The sequence below is a fragment of the Enhydra lutris genome, unplaced genomic scaffold (assembly GCF_002288905.1).
Source record: "Enhydra lutris kenyoni isolate GAN:26980312 unplaced genomic scaffold, ASM228890v2 scaffoldscaffold46, whole genome shotgun sequence".
NCBI classification, from domain to species: domain Eukaryota; kingdom Metazoa; phylum Chordata; class Mammalia; order Carnivora; family Mustelidae; genus Enhydra; species Enhydra lutris.
The window spans coordinates 16930110-16951555 of record NW_019154130.1 but is presented as its reverse complement, the minus strand read 5'-3'; the positions used below and the strand labels follow the sequence as shown (position 1 = coordinate 16951555).

Here is a 21446-nt window from a genome sequence, read left to right as displayed (position 1 = left end):
TTGCACAAGAAGCTTTTTCTATGTAAAATAGCTTCTAAGCGATGAGAATTACGTACCACTGTTGATTTCAAATGCTTCTCTCCATTTGCTCCTGTTCTGTCTTCAATCATAAGGAAAACGTTAAAAAGATGATGCAGGCCCTATTCTGATCTAACACCCCCGAACTGGGCCTGTCTTCCTTTCTTGAGAGGAGAATTATCCAGGTGATTCATCGCATTTTCATTTTTCCCTTGGCTGCCAGGAAGCCGAGCGCCGAAATTCAACATTCATTTATAGTTACTCAACTAGGTTGCCAGGCTGATATATTTTCCATTGATTTTCTATTTTATGTGTCTGTTTTATCTACCTGATTACATGTCTTTTAAGTACTTCCAAGTGTTACTAAAAACAACTCATGATCTCCAGAACAGTAAAAAACAAACACACTTGGACTTTTCCCGACACCCAGAACACAGTCAAATTCCAGCCACGGATCCTCACCCATTAGACAGAGTGTATGGCATCCTTCTAAGCTTTCACATACATCACGGCATCGATCTTCATTTCTTAAAAATGTGATGAACTTACGAAGCATGTCATGAGATTCTAAAACAGTGAGGCGCTGCAAACAATTGTAGATGGTTAGAGTGAGAGCTGACAGGAGGAATTTCCCACCAGAGCATGACCTTGATGGCTTGCAGATCAACACTTGGATGCCAGACGTGCTCTCCATGGCCAGGAAGATAGTCAACAAAGATGGGAACCTTGCTCTCTGGCCTGCTAACACGAGTGTGCCTACAGTGGCTACTGGCTTAGAAGAAATCTCAGAAGTGGAAATTAACAGAGAAAACATTTATTCTCTAATTTCTAAAAAGAAAGGCAAACCCAGACTCGGGGGGACATCACAGTCACTTACCTCAGGGGTCACTGTGCTGAGATGCGTCACAAGAGCAGGTACAGACATGACGTGGATGAGGAATGGCTGAATCAGATTGTCTGAAAATTGTGCGGCAATCACAGGGCTAGACACAGACAGATCACCTTATTCACACGGGTTTGTGAGTCACCCCAGAGCCAAAGAACCACTCTGCCAATGCCCGCAATTCCCCTGGAATTTTGCTTCACAGGACTTCTGGGAAAACTAAAGGTTGATGATGAGGACACCGGCAAGGGGAGTGGCTGAAGCAGGGACAGTATAGTCGTAGGGTACAGCTACGAGAGATACCTGTTTTCAAGTTTTACTGACATGAGAGAATATCCATGCTGTAATAAACTTTAAACAAAACAGAATAAGGAACTATGTCCATGGGAGGCGAGGGAGGAGATAATAACCAGGAGGAAGGAAAATACCTTCTGGAATGCTGGCACAATGCTGGGGAGTGGTACTTATGCAGGCGGGTTTACTATGCGATAACTCACCAACGATTTACACTTCGATTAAGCAATTTATTTTAAGTATGCATTATGATAATAATACTTAGATATGTACATACACAGATAAGCCCATAAGTATATACAAGTGAAAAAAACCCAAGAAAGACCGATTTTTAAAAAATGTTAATGATGTCTAGGTTGCAGAATCATGAGAGACATTTTTTCTTCCTTATACTATCCTATTTCATCCAGGTTTTATACAATATGCATGCAGTTCTCCATAAAAAGAAAAAAAGATAAATGTTATTAAAATAAAAGAATGACCCTTATACTGCACACCATATATAAAAATTAACTCAAAATGGATTATACACCTAAATGCTAGTTAAAACTAAAACTGTAAAACTCTTAGAAGAAAACACAGCAGTAAATCTTTGTGACCTTTGGTTTGACAATGATTTCTTACATAGGAAAAAGAAAAATCACAAAAATCTGGAGCGCCTGGGTGGCTCAGTGGGTTAAGGTCTACCTTTGGCTTAGGCCACGACCCCAGCGTCCTGGGATGGAGCTCTGAGTTGGGCTCCGGGCTAAGCAGGAGTCTGCCTCTCACTCTGCCTCTGCCCCTCTACCTTGCTTGTGTGTGCATGTGCTTTCTCTCTCAAAATGGATGAATAAACTCTTTAAAAAAATTTAAAAACCACAAAATCTAAAACTCTTGACTTCAAAAGACACCATCATGAAAGTAAAAAGACAACCAGCAGAAAGGGAGGAAATATTTGCAAATTATCTCCCAATAAGGGACTTTCATTTGGAACATACAAAGAACTCATACACTCAACAACAAAAGACAACCCAATTAAACATAGGGCAAACACATTTTTCTTTGAAAGACATTAAATAGACATTCTTCCAAAGAAAGAAGAGCAAATGGTTGCTAAGCACGTGACAAGACAGTTAGCATCGCAGGCCTACTGGTCAAACTGTAGGATCAAAACAACAGGAAGGGATCACCTCACACCCAGAAAGAGGGCTATGATCAAGACGGTAACAAGGGTTGGTGGGAACCTGGAGAATCTGTAACCCTCATGTATTACTGGTGGGAATTTAAGATGGTAAGGCCACTTTGGAAAAGTCTGGCAGTTCCTCTAAAAGTTTAGCACAGAGTTACCACCTGATCCAGCAATTACACTGCTAGGAATACACACAAAATGAAAAACAGGTCCACACGAAAAAGCTACACATGAATGTTCACAGTAGCACCACTCAACATAGCCAAAAAATAGAAACAACCCAAATGTGGCATGGCCCTACCACAGAATATTACTTGGCTATAAAAACGAAGAACGGATGCATTCTTCTTCTTCTTCTTCTTCTTTTTTTTTTTTTTTTTTTTGAGAGAGAGAGATCACAAGTAAGCAGAGAGGCAGGCAGAGACAGTGAGGGAAACATGCCCCCCGCTGAGCAGAGAGCCCAATGCAGGGCTCGATCCCAAGACCCCGAGACCATGACCCGAGCTGAAGGCAGAGGCTTAACCCACTGAGCCACCCAGGCACCCCTGGATACATTCTACAACACGGATGAACACACGGTGCAAAGTGAAAGAAGCCAGGCATGGAAGACCGCACGTTGTAGGATTCCATTTATGGGAAACGTCCAGAACAAGCAAATCCCAAAGATTAAATAGATTAGTAGTTGCTGGGGACATGGGAAGGGGGAGGGTGTGGGAGTGGGAGGGAAGGCATGTGGCTGGTAATGGCTATGGGGTTTATTTCTGGAATTAGACAGTGGTGATGACTGCACAAGTCTGTGATCTCTAAGAGCACCTGGGTGGCTCAGTCGTTAAGCGTTTGTCTTTGGCTCAGGTCATGATTCCAGGGTCCTGGGATTGAGCCCCACATCGGGCTCTCTGCTCAGTAGAAAGTCTGTTTCTCCCTCTCCCACCCTCCCTGCTTGTATTCCCTCTCTCGCTGTCAAATAAATAAAATCTTTTACAAAGTAATAAAAATTAAAAATAAAAACCAGTGAACTGTATACTTCAAATGAGTGAAATGTAAGATATGTGAATTATAATTCAATAAAGTTATTTTAAAAAACATCAGAGGTCGTGCAAGAAAAAAAAAAAGAGGTAGAACTTATAGGAGGAAATTGATTATCTTCTAGCTAATGTGCTCCAATGGCAACAAGCAAGTATGTTACCGGTACTTAGACTATCAGAATTTGAATTATAAACTTTCACTGTCAAGGGTACCATTTTTGGGACAAGAAAACTACGTACGGGGGCGCCTGGGTGGCTCAGTGGTTAAAGCCTCTGCCTTCGGCTCGGGTCATGATCCCAGGGTCCTGGGATCGAGCCTCACATCGGGCTCTCTGCTCGGCAGGGAGCCTGCCTCTTCCTCCTCTCTCTCTCTGCCTGCCTCTCTGCCTACTTGTGCTCTGTCAAATAAATGAAAATCTTAAAAAAAAAAAAAAAAAGAAAAAGAAAGAAAACTACGTACGGCTGAAATGCTCAAAACACCAGAGCCTCTGTTAACCACCTGTCTAAAGGAGGCTGAACAACCAAGCTAAACTCACTGAGCTGACTTGGACAAAAGAGAATTCTTTAAAAAGAGAATTAAGTTACTTTCTCTATGTTAGAAAGAAGTGTGGATCAGGACTAAGCAATTACCCAGACAGAGGAAAAGCAAACCACAAGAGAATGTCACCAAAACTTTAACTCATCACTTCCTGCTTGCAAGGGAACAACTGCATCTCCAAGGGGGAGCCAAGGGCAGGATCCCACCCTAAGTAACTCTGCCTGACTGACCAGGAGTGAAGCACTACAGGACTGTAAGGAGGCTAGTCTCAAAAGACCACACCGACACACCAGACACCCCATTCCCCTCAATGCCTGGTTATCTATAGCCCCAGCATGAGGTCATCAAAATCTTCCTTTAGCCTTGTAGTTATTGCACTTAAGCCTCAGGTGACAGTGTCCTGCCAGTGGTACATTTAGCAGGATGCACCTTATATGCACCTTATATGCGGGTCTCAGTGGTAGGCATGGCAGGGGAGGAGAGGACAAGGGAGGTTCACTGCACAGTGCCCACCCACAGAGAGCTCATTCTGCAACCAGGGAGCGGGATGGGCACATGGGAAAAACAGAAACCAAGCCTGGGCAAACCTGGGGCCTGGGTAATAAATGGAATGAGGAGAATTTGAGAAAGTTCCCACATGCCACAAATTCAACATATATTGTACCTAGAATAAAAAAATGTGTCCAATAGGTGAGGCAAGTAGGCAAGTAGTAGGAGTAGAGAGCATGGGCTCTGGAGTCAGGCAGCCTGGGTTTAACTACTGGCCTGCCACTTCCTGCTGTGTGACTGGGGGCACATGGCTTAACCTCTCTGGGCCTTAGCTTCCTCACCTATAAAACTGAGATTGGAGAATATGGTGAGTAGTCAGTTAATGTGAGCAGAAGTCTTAAAACAATCGTGTGGCCCATGAATGTTAGCTATTTGCAGCATAAGATTTGGTGATCATAACTAAACATACTATTTATAGTTTTGCAGACTTTCAGTAGTATACTCTAGTATGAAAAATTCACTAGATATCTTGTTTTAAAAAGTCCTGGTCATTTTCAATTACATACAGATATTCAGAGGGGGGGTGAAAGGCGCACTGTTGAAGAAAAGAGCTTCAGAGCATCCCAGCCTTCACAAGTGAGCCAATGGACTCTATCCTAGGGGGTGAAAAAACCTAAAACGCTGGATGCCACTGTATTCTTAAGGGAGAATAAACATGCTGGAACAGCTGGCTGTGACCCTCTTGGTGAATTAAACCATGAATTACTACCCTCTCGGGGCAGGGGAGGGACACTGGAATAGAAGGAAAGATCTGTGTTCTCAGGAGACAGAGGAGGAGGCAGAGCTGCTGCTGCTGCTGCCCCAGAGCTCAGGCATTCATGTGTCAGCCCTTTGCTGTCCCTGACAGAGCAGAGGGTGGGTGATACTGGAATGAGCCGCCCCAGAAGGTGACTCAGGAAAAGAAGTTGCAGGAAACCTCCCGCTGGAAAACCTGCTTCTACCTACATCCTATGACTCATTAAATATAACTCCTTTCAAGGTCTGCGAGGAAGGTATAATTTACTAAATAACCTGGTCGACCTCTGGAACTAATTATAGCATCACTGGCTGACACCTGCTCCTCTGTCTCAAGGCTCTCACCTCTAGAAACGTGCTGTCCAACGCAGTAGCCAGTGGCCATGTGTGGCTTCCGAGCACTTAAAATGTGGTTAGTTCAGCGACAGATAGGCTTTAAGTATAAAATCCACCCCAGGTTTCAAAGACTCAGTATGAAAAGAAAGAAACTATTTTTTTTGATGGGTTTTAATTTTTTTAAGATTTTTATTTATTTATTTGACAGACATACATCACAAGTAGGCAGAGAGGCAGGCAGTGTGGGGGTGGGGGGGGCGGAGCAGGCTCCCCGCTGAGCAGAGAGCCCGATGTGGGGCTCGATCCCAGGACCCTGGGATCATGACCTGAGCCGAAGGCAGAGGCTTTAATCCACTGAGCCACCCAGGCGCCCTGAAAAGAAATTATTAAGTTTATAATTTTAACTAAAATAAATGATCTGAAAGCACTGACTTGGACGCCTGGGTGGCTCAGTGGGTTAAAGCCTCTGCCTTCAGCCCAGGTCATGATCCCAGCATCCTGGGATCGAGTCCTGCATCGGGCTCTCTGCTCAGCAGTGAGCCTGCTTACCCCTCTCTCTGCCTGCCTCTCTGCCTACTTGTAATCTCTATCAAATAAATTAAATAAATAAAAAATTTTAAAAAAATAAAAAAAAAAAGCACTGACTTCATGTAGAAATGATTATATTCTAGATATAATTGTTTACATAAAATAGATTACAATAAAATTACATAAGATTTAATTTCCCCTTTTTTTGGACTTTTTAAATGCAGTTCTTACTATATTTCTATTGGACCAGGCTGTTCTAGACCAGCCTTGTCCAACAGAACTTTCCATGATGATGGGAATGTTCCTTATTTGTGTGGTCCAGTAAGGTCATCACTGCTAAGTCACATGTGGCCTGGAAGCACTTGAAACATGGCGAAACGAGGAACTGAATTCTTAATTTTAATGTATTTCTAACAGCCCCTGGGGATCAGTGGACAGCACGGTTTTGACCAGTGGCTCACATATGGTTCACAGACCAAATTCTGCCCACCGCATATTTTTCTAAATACAGTTTTATTGAAACACAGCTCTTGTCGCTTGGGTATGTATTGTCTAGGCTGCGGTGTGCTGCAATGGCAGGGTGGCTGTGACAGACACTGTGTGGCCCACAGAACCAAGAATGTGTAGAAGCTGGCCCCTTACAGAAACAGTGTGCCAACCGATCCTCTAGAAGATCATTTTCCAAAACAGTATTCCGTAGAAAAGGACTCCATGAGACATTAACAGACACGCTCCAGCACTGAAAAATCAGGCGAGATTATTGCACATTCAGGAAGGTTCAGGCCAACATCAGATTAAACAAGCCCAAAGGTTCCTGAACCGCCAGACTTGCCAGACTTGTCGAGAGCTTCCCGTGGTTAAGTGCCCTGTGGATTAGCAAGGGGGGGCAGAGCAGAGCACTCTACCAAGCTGATTTGATCACAACACTCCCTCTGCCCTAAGTTTATTATTACCTTGGGGATTAAGGTGATTGGGTTACCTTATTAACCTCTTCCCCCAAGTTAGTGCTGCTTTTGACAGTTTAAGAAAGTTCCGGACCCAAACAGACCCAGCTCTGTGTACCTGATGATTCTCAGAATTGCAGGCATCATTTCCAAGGGAACTAGTTAGCTTCTTACATATTTTCTATCTCCTAAGTGAAGGCAAACAGCATCTCCTCTCTGGGCCTCTAGATTCGAACATTTTTAAACCTGTGTTCACAACACTACTCTCTCTCTCTCTTTTTTTTTTTTTTAAAAGATTTTATTTATTTATTTATTTGTCAGAGAGAGAGAGAGAGAGAGAGAGAGAGAGAGCGCGAGCAAGCACAGGCAGACAGAATGGCAGGCAGAGGCAGAGGGAGAAGCAGGCTCCCTGATGAGCAAGGAGCCTGATGTGGAACTCGATCCCAGGACGCTGGGATCATGACCTGAGCCGAAGGCAGCTGCTTAACCAACTGAGCCACCCAGGCGTCCCCACAACACTACTCTCTTAACCCTCTGCTTGGCCCTTTGCTGGGCCTCCTCCAGCTCTCAGGTTCTATCAATTAAAAGCTCAAAAGGACAAATGCTTTTATCTCAGGCCCTTGGCACAATGAAAGCAATTCACTTTGAAAAGCTTCTTTCGAATCATGATGCAAAAACCTCAGGGGCACAGACAGAAGAGCTGCCACAGATGGTCACCATCGGAAGAACGACACTTCCGGTGAATTCTGATAAAGCAGTCAAGCCCACACCGAACATAAGGAACAGGAGAAAAGGAAAGCAAGAGGAGGAAGCCTCTCGAAGTGTGCCAACCCCTCAGCCGGCATCTACTACTTACCGCAGCGCTAGAGAAAAGGTTGCAGTTAAAGTGCCTTTGGACAGACAAGGCCGGGGTCTCGCCAGGCCACGGGTTAACAGTACCTGAAAAAGAACATTTCAACTGGTCAGGGGACAACACCAATTATATATTCACTTGTATGTAAAAAAGCAGCATGGAAGTAAAATGAGAGCTTCAGATAAAAAACTCTATTGGAATTTTTCTGAAAATTCTTCTGAAAAGAAGGGAGAGCAAAGTAAGGGTTATCGCCTTCATGACACCACGCCATCTCTCAATATCGTATTTAAAATTTTGAAATAATAAAGAGCTAAAAAAGTTTACAGCCAGTGAAAATACCAGACTTAAATCTCGTTTGTGTGTTCTTCCCGTATTCTGGGATCCAGAAGCTTCTCTCATGGAGATGAATGGCTGATGACACCACCTCTGGCCAGCAAGCCAGCTCACAGGATTTGTGTGAGGAGAAAAGGCAACCCAATCAAGAAGGAGCCGGCCCATCTCACTACCAGGCAGAAGGGCGGGCTAAATCAATGCTACTTCTTAAACTCAACAATCCCAAAGTGTTTTTAAACAGTGGTTAGAGTTCTGACAATTCTCTGGGGGTGTGAGCTGGCACAGGAAAGGGCGGTGTGGACAGAAGGTGTTTGAAGACACAGCAAGAAAGGTAATTCCAGATACCACCCAAGAAGGAACCCAAGGGAACCAAGCCCGGAGGCGTCCTTCCCGACTTTAAATGTCAAGTGACTGGGTTATTCCTGGAGCCAAAGATGGAGCACAATAGAGGGATCCCTGGGCCACTGTCCTCCCCTGACACAAACCACAGGGGACTCAAGGGAGGGGAAGGGACAGGAGGCCAGGCCTTAAACTCCTCTTGCAAAAAGGTTTCTGTGGGGAAGGCACCAGATAGACCAAAGAAATCAGTTGTAAAAATCCAAGTTCAGGTAGGGAAGAACAAGGTCCCATGATAAGGCATGGGGTCACAAACCTGAAGCACAGAATAAAACCCACACTGGTTGAGATGTCCCATGATGTTTGCACAAATGTGGTTCATGGCTGGCCGAAGACTCTCCCCTAAATGAACAAAAAGAAAAAAAGTCTAAGAAGAAAGGCACTGGCCTTACTGTGAACCATTTATACGTGGGACAGAACATCACGGCCCAGGCCCAAGGCCATAAAGGAAGTAGAAAGTAGATTTTCTCTGGCTTGCTTTCCTACTCCCATCTTTGGTTTGGTCCTACTGTACAGGGAGAGACCAATCGCCAGAATTCTCTCTCCCAGAAGGTCCAGCTCAGGTGTCCCCTCTTAGGCAAGGAGTCCTATCATTTGCCTGGCCAGAGGTAACACAAAGGGCCGGTAGCACCCTTCCTAATTCCCCCTGAGGGCCTGGCACTCTCTGCTCTCTGTGGCTGCCTTCTCCCTGCACCGGGATAGAGCTCCCTGGAACTCAAGGACAGAACTCACCCAGTTTTAAACCACCCACCAACTCTCCGGCTTTAAAATTACCCCTCCTTCCTGGCTGGGAGCCTGTGCACATACAGTTGCCTCGGCTCTCAAAGTGTTATCCCTCCCCTTGGCTCTGAACGCTAACCCTCCCTCCAGCTCCTAGCTCAGACATGGTTCCTGCAGGAGAGCCTGAGCCCCAGACACAGCAAGGCAGGTCCTCCCTGACCCACTGAATGCTCTCCCCTCTTGTAGCCCTCCTTCCAAGCACCACTGGCCACACGTACATGTTCACAGGTACTGTCTGCCTATTTGCACATACAGTCACAGGTCCGTGACTTCCCTTTGGGGTCCGTCCCCCTCACCAGACTCCTCAGAGCTGTGAGGAAGGGCAGACACACAGTTGTTTGGCTCCTAAACCCCCTTGAGGGCAGCGATCTTCTCGGTCTCTCTGGCACCTGCATGGCATCTGGCGCCGAGAAGGCTATTAGCTGAACGGAAGGATGAAGTGAACATACGAAACAGGTAAGGCTCAGCGCAACCTCTGGGGAAAAGGAGGCAGCTTCACGACACAAAGTTCATGGGCAAAACAGAATTATTTGCTGCTCAGTGATCCTGATGTGAATGACAAGGTAAAGCAAATATTATCGACTGGAGACTGAGATGCTAGGGGAGTTTTCAAAAATGAGATCAGAGGGACCAAGCCTTTGAATATAAATGCAAAGAGAGGAGAAATTATTAGAACACTGAACAAATTCTTGATACTGCAAACGCCATCTAATGGAAGTGCCAAGGGCATCTTCATTTGTAGGGTTTTACGTCTCTCCCTGACTTATGGCAGCAAACATGCTTCTTAAGAAGGTGAAAGTTCCCCAGGCTCACTACGCAAATGCCACATGGGAAAGGTTTTGTAGCAAGTCCCACAGACCTTTCCCACGGAGAATTTTCCATGTTGAAGTGTCTGTGAAGGTGACGAGCATCGTGAGGTACAGCGTGACGAGTCTGGAGTCCTGTAAAATTTCAGGCTGGAAACAATAAAGAGACTGAGATGAGACATAAGCCCTCCCGTCTCCCACAGCCAAGCATCCATTCACAACTGGCCTGGATGCAGGCTGGCCTCCAATAAGGGAGTCAGGACTGTCCGAGTTTATCCTTTTCCTTCTGGGAAATGACCCCTTTGGGAGTTAATGGACAGAGATACTGGCACACTAGTGCTCAAGCATGGAATCTGAAGTGCTCTTGGGAACGGAGAAGAGAATTCTTGGAAAACAGGCTGACTAGAGCTGGCTTGCTGTGTATGTTCATACACAGACATGTATGCATGCGTGTACACTAAAGCCACAGTGCAGAAATCCAGCTGAAACACAACAGGGGACTCTGGGCTCAGATGGCTAGCTTTACCACTTCCTAGCTGTGTGATTTATTTAGGCCAAGTTGCTTACCCTCTCTGTACTTGTTTCCTCGGCTGTTGACGAAGGAGTAGGACCACTGCTTTCTCCATAAGCTTGTTGTTAGAAATGAATGGATTAAAGTATATAAGGCACTAAGAACAGTGCCTGGCACATAGGTAACTCCATGGAATACTGGCTATTATTATAACCACAATTCATGCTTGTTGCCAGGTCAAGGCCGAGTGAGTCATTCACAAGTGCCTTGAGGGAGAGGGCTAGGAATGGATCACTGGGGGCTCTGGGAACCTCTACTCTATCACTCAGCCACGACCCAAGTCACTGCTAAGCCTCTGCCCCTGAAACCTCTCCCTTCATCGTGCAAAGTGAAAATGTCCGCTGTTTCCAACGACTCACACCCTTGCCCACATTCTCCTAACACAAGTGTGAGTACAGGACCAGGAAGGGCCAGTGGCAGTACCCCATCCCTTTTGCCACTGTGACTAGCTCAAGGTTGAGATCAGGTTCCCAGGGTGCCTTTATCAGTCCTCTCAGATTTCTAAACCAATGGGGGAATCCTCACTTTTCTTGTTGGTCAAGACAGGGTAAGGATGTGAGGTCAGAACCGCTGGCTACCACGATTTCAAAAGGGAGCAGGGATGAGATAAAAGGGTAAGGAGAACCCTAGAAGCTCCTGGTTCTGGTCATCCCTGGCTGCCATGCTACAGAGAATATTCTATCAAAGACAGTCTCTTTCTCACTTAGCTTGTATGTATTACTGGCTGCACTGATGTTTGGTATCTGCACTTGCAACAAAAGGCCTGATACAGTAATATAAGCAATAAATTATCCGTTGTGTCAAAAAAATGGAAAGAAAGCCAACAGATTCCCAGGGATTGGAGACTGTGGTAAGTGCAGGCCAATGTTCAAAATATTGCACAGAAAAGAAAGGCTCATTCTGATAACAGGATCTAACTCACTCTTTCAGAACAAGGGCTCTAATAATTTCTTACTAGACTCGGACAAACTTCCAAAGGAATAACCTATGAAGGACTCTCAAAACATGTACTAAAGGCCTCCAGTAAGAGGGTATATTCACAGGTGTCTTGTTTTGTTTTTACCTTGAGCTGCTCAAGAAACTCACAGCAACACCAAAGAATGTGTTTGATCTGTTTAATCCACAGGAGGGTGAGATCCTTGGAAAGGGCCAGGGACACATACCACACCTATAAGCAGGAGAGAGAGAAATGTAATGGGCAGGTACGGAGACCAAAACACGTATGTTGTAGCTACTGGAAGGGGACCCGTTTGCTAGGTCCAGTGCCAGAGAAGGCAATGGAGATGAACGGGTGAATAAGCAGTGAGTAGGATTTATTTTAACGCTAAACCCAGGGATAAAATAGGCTAGGAAGGGAATTTAGTATCTTGAGTAAGTGGTAAGAGCAAACCATAGCTCTTGGATAATGAAGAGACTTAAAAAAAAAAAAAAAAAAAAAATCGGGGCGCCTGGGTGGCTCAGTGGGTTAAAGCCGCTGCCTTCGGCTCAGGTCATGATCCCAGGATCCTGGGATCGAGCCCCGCATCAGGCTCTCTGCTCAGCAGGGAGCCTGCTTCCCTTCCTCTCTCTCTCTGCCTGCCTCTCTGCCTACTTGTGATCTCTGTCTGTCAAATAAATAAATAAAATCTTTAAAAAAAAAAAAAATCAGTTACAGTTTGTTAATGTTTCAAGCTGTTACTGACACACATTCAGCAGGGATCTTTAGAGCCAAGAGACTGGCCTGAGAGATTCTGGGAGACTTCCCAGCTCCCATCCTGCTTACCTTGGGCTCATTCTCAGCATCCATGCTGCTCAGGATGTAGCGACACAACTTCTCGAATCTCTGCAAAGAGGCAGAGTAGGGGTTATACATTCGCACAACCAACGCTGAGATGGGAAAGAGGCAGGAGTCCCATGGGCACCTGGCACATGTAGGCACTCACATGGTGCCAGGGGACTCACATGTGTGATCGTATTGAATTCCCTCTCACAGATACAAAAACACGATCGGAGAGGCTAACGGAAGGCTCTCAGCCTGGTGGCCCACAGGCTGGATGAGCCTGACACGTGCATTTTACACTGGGGCTCCTTTGCAAAAACAAAATCAACCTGGCAATCTGGGCCTGCACTTTTGCAGACTGGCATCTGTCTCCTCAGTGGTGCTCCCCCAGGGGCCATTCTGTAAGCACCTCGGACAGAGACTTCTGCCTCACAAACTGTCACATCATCACTTTTCTCTTGAAATGCAAAAGGAAGGAAAGTGGAAACTAAATTACACTGTCTATACCAACCCTGAATCCACCCTCAAAAGTGCTGTGGTCCTGGGCCGCCACCTCATTACCCAGAGCTATAGTTTCCTCTGTCAACAGTGGTCACCTCACTTCATCTGTCTGTCCTCATCTATGTGTCTGTGTGTCCACTGCCAGCAAACTTTTGCCTCTCTCTAGGCTACGGGCTCCACGGGGCTAGAGACCTTGCCCATCTTGTTTCCTTCCGGGCCCCCAGTGCCTTCAGGAGGGTCTGGCACAATGGGATGCTTAGCAGTAATGAATGCCTAACCCCTGGGAGCACAGAGGCACTCCTCAATGCTATCGGGTGTACTGGAACAGACAACTCGCTGCTCTAGGCTGATCACTCTAATCCCAAAGGTGCAACCAATACATTTTGTTTGGTTTATAGGATTTGAAAGGAATTTCAAATTAGCTACCAATTATTACTAGCAGGCACAGGATCTCCAGTACCTCCTCTTCAAATGAGAGTAGCAGTCCACCACTGGCTGCAGCCCCAGAGTGGCTACCCACCTTGAGTGGGCATGCTTTGGACCCCATCGCTCCCTCTAATGTCCTCACCATCCTCCATCACCACCACCTCCCTTAGTTATTGCTCACTAGGAATTCTGTTGTTTTGTAAATGGCTTCTTTCACACATTTTCCTAACCTGCCTGGCTCCCAGTTTACATCTGACTCCAAGGGCTTATCATACTTAATGTGAAAAGAACAGTGATGATTCTCAGAAGCACTGGCCATGATGCCTACAAAACACATCCTAAGAACACAGAAAGGGCAGGATGTGGCAGTCCCAGAGTTTATCTTCGTGGTCTCCCTGTAAGGGCTAAATGAATTAGTATTTATAAAATACTTTAAAAAGATCTGGCCGATGGGTAAGCAGAGTGTTCGCTATTATTATTTTACCTCATTATCCTCTTTAATTCTGAACAGGAACAGCAGTTTCCTGGCAATCTTAAAAATACAAAGTGCACTTTTTTTACTGGACTCAGCATCATCTGCTTTAAAAAACTCATCGATCTCTCTCCTGGGGAAGGAAGGATAAGAAAAAAAAAAAAAGACATTTTAAATTAGCTCACAGCAGCTGGAAGACTCTTCAAGAACTGTAAGAGAAAACACCATCTTTTCTTGCTATTAACTGGGAGCAAGGGAGAATGTGCGGAGCCCCTGGCACCCACCTGATTTCTTTCTGCAGCCGGCTCCGACACAGGAAACTCCGAACATGGGCCTGAATCTCAACGGCTGCCCGTTCCCGCTCCTTCTGCACGAGCCTTTCCTCTCGGGCCTGACGGGCCCTATCAATGAACCATGCTCTCGAGGTCTGAGAAACGGTGAACATATTTGCAAACTTGCACAAACCCTGTGGAGAAAATGGTGAGCGGCCTCTGTAGGCCATTATAGGAAACACATGCACAGGAAAGGGGCTCAGGAGCCAAGGGTGGGCAGGCACTGAGGCAACTGAGAGCTACTTGGGACCTTTCTGTATCCCCCAAAAAGGCTAAGAGCTCTCCTGGCACAAGTCCCAACTTCCTACTGGCTCTTTTCATGCAACTCATCTGGACCAGCCATGCTCTTTCCTGTATTAAATAATTACATCTGCTTAAGAGAAAGAGCACAGCATCTGCCCATAGGGTATGGGCTCTGTAATCGTTTAACAGATGAACAAAGCATGAATCAATTCCATCCCTAACGCTCTAATGCAAACCAGGTATCCTCCAGGTCAAAGGTTCCTAGATAATCGAATTCTCTAATTCGATTCTCTAACACTGAGCAGTCAAATTTATTTTTGCCAAGTTAAGACTTGGAAGGGGAAAAGAAAAAAAAAAAAAATCAAACAATTATTTACTGTCATTATTTCATTCAGCCATTCACTCGACAAATATTTACTGGCACTTATTTTGTGTCCACCACAAAAGAAACCCTTAATCTTTCTGGAAAAAGGGTCATTTTAATGCTAAAAAAGCTAAATGTGATTCCAGAATGCAAAACAATCTGTTAAATTGAATATATTTGTTTTTATGTACGATTTACTCTGCCATCCTTACTGATCCCATCTTGCCATGGGCTGATGAGGACTCTGGGCCAGAACTCTGCCATCCACTGACTGGCACGTTTTGGACAGAGCTTCTCAATTATCCATTACATTTTTATCCAAGTCACCAGTAACTGTCTTTTCCCAAAGTGGTAGGTTTGGCTATCAGCCTAGCGTACACAACACTGGTCCATGGAGGCTCCCACACTGAGAGGTTTTCTTTGGAGGCTCGAAAACTGTCATTCTGTCCCAAATATATAATTAGCCCAGCTGACAAAACGACTGAAATGGATTACTCAGAAATCCATACCTCCCTGGGAAACAATCTCTTTGCCGTGTTACCTCCCTCAAAGCAGTGCCCAGGTGAAAACACCATCTAGAATAAAAAGCTCGGGGCACCTGGGTGGCTCAGTGGGTTAAAGCCTCTGCCTTCGGCTCAGGTCATGATCCCAGGGTCCTGGGATAGAGCCCCACATTAGGCTCTCTGCTCAGCGGGGAGCCTGTCTCTCTGCCTACTGCCTACTCTGTTGGTCAAACAAATAAATAAAATCTTAAAAAAAAAAAAAAAAGAATAAAAAGCTCATTCAGGGCTCTTGCCAGATCAACCTAGTGAGGGGCCTCAGTGGTCCCTTTTCGACAGTGATTCACATCTATTAAACAAGGCTTTCCCAACACATGGGTCTCTCATCAATAACCGTCAAAACAAATAAACAAAGCCAACCTGATCACAGGACGGAGGGGAAGAAGGCAGAGGAGGAAAAGATAACAGTCTTCTGAATCACTTGCTCTCTGCCCAGCAGAAGCCTGGAGAGCTTACCTGAGGACCTGCCTGTGATACAGAAATGCCAGGTAATCATTAGTGATGTTGTCAAGGACTCACAGCTGAGGGCAGCTTCTCGCTTCAGAGGAGCTTGTCTTTTCTGGCAAAAGCAGAAGGAAAAAAAAATCCAGATTCAGGGTTAAGTTTTATAGATAGGGCATCCTATATCTTCCTCACCGAATAAAATAATTTTAAAAAGTACCTCTGGTTTGAAACACTAAGCTAGTGTTTAAACACTAGTGTCCTTTTTAGTGAATGTCTGATATCTTCCCAGGCCTTCAGCCTAAAGGGAACAGACTGAAAACAAGCCCAGAGAAGCTGAATGAAAACTGTACTTGCTTTATGACAGTAAGCAGAACAGGAGAAGGGAATGTTAAAAAGCCATTGAAAATTATGTTTGAGATTTTTTAACCATAAGAAAAATGTTTATGCTGGAGAAATGAAAAAAGAGCTGGCTGTGGATCCATCTGATCCCAGTTACATAATGAAAAAGAAAAATGCTTGTGCACACAGAGGCACAAAGCTGGGAAAAAAACACACCAACATGTTGAGGGCGGTTGTTTTGAGGCAGAGGGATTACAGGAAGTTCTGCTTCCTTAACTAGGCTGTTTCCTAAATTTTGTGCAGAACACACATGATGAGGCAGCATGGCACTGAGAAGCACACCTGCTTTGGAGTCACAGAGCTGGAGCTGGTCCCCAGCTCTGCTAGGTGCTGGAGAGAGATGCCTCAGAGGCTTTCTGCCTTCATCTCTTTATTGGCGGAGGCTAAGGACAACCAAATGAGATCATGTATGTCAAATACCTGTCATGGTGGCTGACGGTGCACAGTCAACAGTAATCAATGCATTATCTTTACAGACACGAGTGTTATTTTGTTTGTTTTCCAGCTCTTCAGTAGGGGCGCCTGGGTGGGTCAGTTGATTTGAGTGTCTGCTTCGCCTTGGGTTACTATTCTGGGGGGCCTGGGATCTGGCCTCACATCGGAATCGGGGCTCCCTGCTCAGTGGGGAGTCTGTTTTTCCTTCTGCCCCTCCCCCTGCTTGTCCTCCTTCACCCTCTCTCAAATAAATAAATAAAATCTTAAAACAAAACTTCGGTAGAGGCTCTCATCTGCACACTCAGGTTCTTTGAATAGGAAATAAGGCTGGGACCATTACATTTCTCATCCATTAAATTTTGTCCTATCCCTGGGTACACTAAGATTCACCAGTCCTATCATTTGGGCTAGGACCCTGTTTAGATTGGGTAACAGCTTCAAGCTTCTGAGAGCTGCAAAAGAGAGGGCCCAAGCCATGAGCACAATGGTATGATCATTCCTTAACATGTAGAAAGCTCTTCATTTGGGGGTGGGGGACAGGGAGCCTCTTCTCAATGGAAAAACAGGAGGATGCATAGGCAGGCAAACTGTGACAAAGTAGCTCTAAGACTATCTCAAAACTTTCACTTCTCCCAGGAGAACTTGCAGAAGAGCTTTTGCAGCTTTTCTAGCTCCTTCTTATTCACCTCTTCTACTGCCTAGAATCTACTAGTTCATCAAACAAATAAAATACATTATGAAGTCTTTAGATACTCAAAGTAACTGTAATGAAGGATTACACAAACTTCGACACAATCAAAAAAAGGCTGTATGTAATAGGAAAAAAAACCTGAATCAAAATACCCTTGGTTCTTTCCAGCTCTGATTCTACCTCATTTGGCCAAATGGCTTATCCTCTCTATGCCTCAGTTACTTTATCTGTAAATTGAGGATAATAGTACCTACCTCCTAGGAGTGCTAAAAGAATTGAAATATTTACACTTCTTCTATTTTGACCTCGTCAACACGACACTCTGATTAGGATTAGAGTGGGAAGATTTTAACAAGGAGTATTTGAAAGTAGATAGCATGTAACTGAGCTTTACTGTATCATCTAGACTTAAAAAGCAAGCAAAAAAAAAAAAAAAAAATCCAAAAAGCTTACCATCCAGTTAGGGAAACAATGATATATGTGGAAAAATTAGGAACATAAGAGGTTGATGATAACCACGATTATTTAAAAAGCAATAAGGAAAATAAGTTGATTAAATATCCATTATGTGTCATGTCCCTTCTATATCATAAGCCAGCAACCATGTGAGATCATTTAGTTATGTCCCATAGTCCATGTTAGACAATTAGAAAGGGGCAGAGCCAAGATTTTAATACTAAGAGACCAGACTCAGATGTTTTTCTACTTCTATATTCCCATGGTATCTGCTCAAAATCAGTCTTCCCTGGATGTGGTCAGTTTCCTGGATAATTATGAAAGAGTCCAGAGGGTATCGACCAAAGGTGAAGCATCATCAATATCAACTATCTGAGCCCAAGAGGATTTTCCTCCTATGGGTGGAAGAGCTGGGCAGCCAAGTTTAGTGACCACCACCATTTGTTAAGGGCAGATCGTGTATCAAACACTGTACAGCTATTTAACTAACTTTGTCTTTTCAACAGCTCTTCCAGGTCTCGGTGATCCAATTTTTAAATAGGCAACAATATTCTTAGACTGTGAGGAATAACAGCTATCATTTATTGAAGGCTACAGCCTATCTAGGTGCATGGTATTATCAATCCTACCTTCCCACAGAGAAAATGAAATGTAGAGTGGACATGACTTTTTAGAGGTCACTAGACTCCCGAATTTGAAGCCACCTCTAAGGCCAAAGCAATTAGTTAAGTGATACTGAAAAGACCCAAGGGACTCCGTAGCTCACAGGGCAGCAAAGAAAAGCTGAGAATGCAAGGCTGCCGCTAGGGCTGTTAGAGTCCAATTACGACCAAGTTTTCTTACTGAAATCATTTACACCGGCTGTCTCTACTGAGAGAGCTGAGTGTCAGTCACTAAAACCTGTATTACACAACCTCCTCTGTGAAACGAGCTAATTACTCCATTTTACAGAGCAAGAAAGCGAACCCGGAGGGGTGAGGGAATTCACTCAAGGTCATATAGCGAGTGACTAGGACTCGAACTCCGGTTTGGGTGACTCTTGAAGCCCAGCATCTTTCCTCGGGATCAACAACCATGATAACAAATCTTTTTCACCCAGCAGTACTCTGTCTATACTTCCCAGAGATGAAAAAGGGTGGAAACGGCTACGAAGAGATTCCCCCGCCCCTCGGAACACGAAAGCCAGTCCCCAACACCTGCCCTCCTACTTGGGGAGGCAGGGACCCGGCCGAAGGGCTACCTCCCCCAAAGCCCCCCCCAACACACCCGGAGAACCCACAACCTGTTCCCACTCGCTCCCCGCAGGCCGTAGACCTTTATCCGCTCGAAGCCCCCTCGCTCGGGGTCGGGGCCGCAGCTACCGCCGCCTCAGCCCAATACCTTCGAGCTTAGGCAGACCCGGGGCAGCAGCCGAGGATCGACCGCCATCTTGCCCCGGGGTGTCCGCTCTCAGAGCTCCGCTGGGAAGCAACTATCCAGTTCCGGTAAACGACAGTTCCGTAGAGCTTCTGTACCCGGGAAGGACGACCTCTCTGCATCTTTCCCTCCTCCTTGGAAGGTGAAAAGAGGCGGACCATTCAAGAGCGGGTTAATGCTTGATCCAGCCGAGATGCAATCCACTCCAGCCACAGAGACTGGAGGGAACGCAGCCGATGGGCAGACTCACGAACGGACTCTTTAAGAAGGAACCCTCTGCGGGGCGGAAGCTGGCTGAGGCAGCGGAAGTTCCCGCGCCGGCCCCGCCTCTCCCCCCGGCTTGCGCGAGCTGGGTGTTTCCTGCCTCTCTCAGTCCGGTTTTGGAGACTCCTGCGTCCTCCGACTTTTCATGGTAGGGAGGGCGTTGCCGACCAACGGGGGGCTCTGGGTGGCCGGGAGAGCCCGCAGAGGCAGAGTAGAGAAGGGGCCGAGGGTGGGGGGTGTTGCGGTGAGGGGCTGTCGCGAAAGGGGAGAAGTGGTTGGTGGGGCGAGGCCGGGGGTGGGGGAAGGGTTTCGGTGGATAATTTGGGGGGTGGTCCTTGGCTGTTGGGGATCGGGAAAGAGCGTTTGGTCTTGGGGGAGTAGATTTGTGTGTGGGTGAGTTGGGGGGTGTCTCTGAGTCGAGTGCTCATTGGAAATGGGATTGGTGATTGTGAAGAGAACAAAGAGGGGTCGTCGAAGATGGACATTGGGGTGGAGAGTGAGGATGGAGGGTGTTGCGAAAGAGAACGGTTAGGTTGTGACAGAGCGACGTGAGATTCCTTGGGGCGGAGCGTTTGGGGTTTTTTGGAAGTTGTGACTGCAGTCTCTGGGTTTCAGGAAAGTGGAGAAAGGACTTCCAGGTGCTTCTAAACATAAGGGCGCGAGGGGGGGCTAGGGGGAGAAATAGAGGGAGCTGGAGGGCAGATGTGCATCCGGTTTCTAGAGGGATGCCAGGGGCTTGAAGTCAGGGTACCGTCACCACGGAGTCCAGCGCCCTTAACTGGCGCCTTGGTACCTATCTAGTCACTTCCGTTGGAGCCTGAAGTGGCCACACCTAAGGAGCTGGGAATGGGTCATGCTGTCATCCAGCTGTGGGAAGGGTTCTGTTTGCTTGTGATCCTTTAAGGGTCTGTACATTAAGTGGCCCTTTGGCCGTGGGTGGGAATGACCAACGTTCCGCCTTGCTCTTTTACTTCTTTGCCTCGTGTCTTTCCTGGAAAACACAGTCTTTAGAGAAGATCAGTTTCAAGGACACTGCCGAGAAAACTTAGCCAACCTGTATCTGACTTTGCTCCATTTTATGCAAGACAAGGACCACCTGAGGAGAAGGATGCGTTAAACCAGTGTGGTTTTCAGACTGCTCCCCAGACCAGCAGTAGCAGCAGCATCACCTGGGAACTTGTTAGAAATGGCCAAATTTTCAAGCCCTCCCACTGATTACTTGAGCAGTCTGCAGGTCGGTTGCCTCGATCTGTTTTAACACGCCCTGCGGGAGATTAATGATTTCTTGATTTGGGCCTTGTAATGAAAGGGGCCCGAGTCCCGAGGACACTTGTAGTTCTGATTCTTTGGTTTTTCTCCCCTAAAAAGTGGGATTGATGATTATGTCTTCTTCACTGGACCTCTGGGAGAAAGAGGCCAATAGCTTGCACAGAGGGAGAGAAAATAATTTAGCAGGACACTTGGAAATAGCAGTAGGTGCCCTATAAGCAAATTTTGGGTGCAAAATAATACCATGGTTATGTGCCCGATGTGGTGCAGTTTGGTTGAAAGGTAACAGCAGACTTTCCTGAGTTGTAGAAATGCCCTTAGTTTGGGGAAGTTTTATAATTAGCAAAAAGGCCTTGGCTCTTTGATGAAGCTGCTTAAAGAAGCACCTTTGCTCTGTGGCTTTTAGCTGGGGCTGCACCTTAGATCACCTGAAGAGTGTTCTTTTTTTTTTTAATTAAGAGAACAATTTTATTCATAATAGTATTTATTTGACAGAGATCACAAGTAGGCAGAGAGGCAGAGAGAGAGAGAGAGAGAGAGAAGCAGGCTCCCTACTGAGCAGAGAGCCCGATGCGGGGCTTGATCACAAGACCCTGGGATCATGACCTGAGCCAAAGGCAGCGGCTTTAACCCACTGAGCCACACAGGCGCCCCCCCC

General features: G+C 45.9%; 2 protein-coding genes across 5 annotated transcripts in view; one reads left to right on the top strand and one right to left on the bottom strand.

Annotated features, from left to right (window-relative positions):
* Window positions 1–19260, bottom strand: part of LOC111156357 (ubiquitin protein ligase E3B) — a 52457-nt gene extending 33197 nt beyond the window's left edge. For 2 of the 3 annotated variants that reach the window (XM_022517151.1, XM_022517152.1), the window contains exons 1-11: window positions 19122–19260; window positions 15871–15973; window positions 14200–14381; window positions 13928–14048; window positions 12520–12579; window positions 11821–11925; window positions 10240–10336; window positions 8857–8942; window positions 7875–7957; window positions 896–1001; window positions 481–601 (exon numbers count right to left, since the gene is read on the bottom strand). In XM_022517151.1, coding sequence (XP_022372859.1) covers window positions 481–601; window positions 896–1001; window positions 7875–7957; window positions 8857–8942; window positions 10240–10336; window positions 11821–11925; window positions 12520–12579; window positions 13928–14048; window positions 14200–14360 — 940 coding nt within the window. In that variant the 5' untranslated portion in view covers window positions 14361–14381; window positions 15871–15973; window positions 19122–19260. Of the gene's footprint in view, window positions 1–480; window positions 602–895; window positions 1002–7874; window positions 7958–8856; window positions 8943–10239; window positions 10337–11820; window positions 11926–12519; window positions 12580–13927; window positions 14049–14199; window positions 14395–15870; window positions 15974–19121 lie in introns of those variants that run through there. The other variant, XM_022517150.1, reaches the window with a different exon arrangement.
* Window positions 19261–19612: 352 nt separating this feature from the next.
* Window positions 19613–21446, top strand: part of LOC111156478 (potassium channel tetramerization domain containing 10) — a 27126-nt gene continuing 25292 nt past the window's right edge. For both annotated transcript variants that reach the window (XM_022517405.1, XM_022517404.1), the window contains exon 1: window positions 19613–19667. In XM_022517405.1, coding sequence (XP_022373113.1) covers window positions 19665–19667 — 3 coding nt within the window. In that variant the 5' untranslated portion in view covers window positions 19613–19664. The remainder of the gene's footprint in view (window positions 19668–21446) is intronic.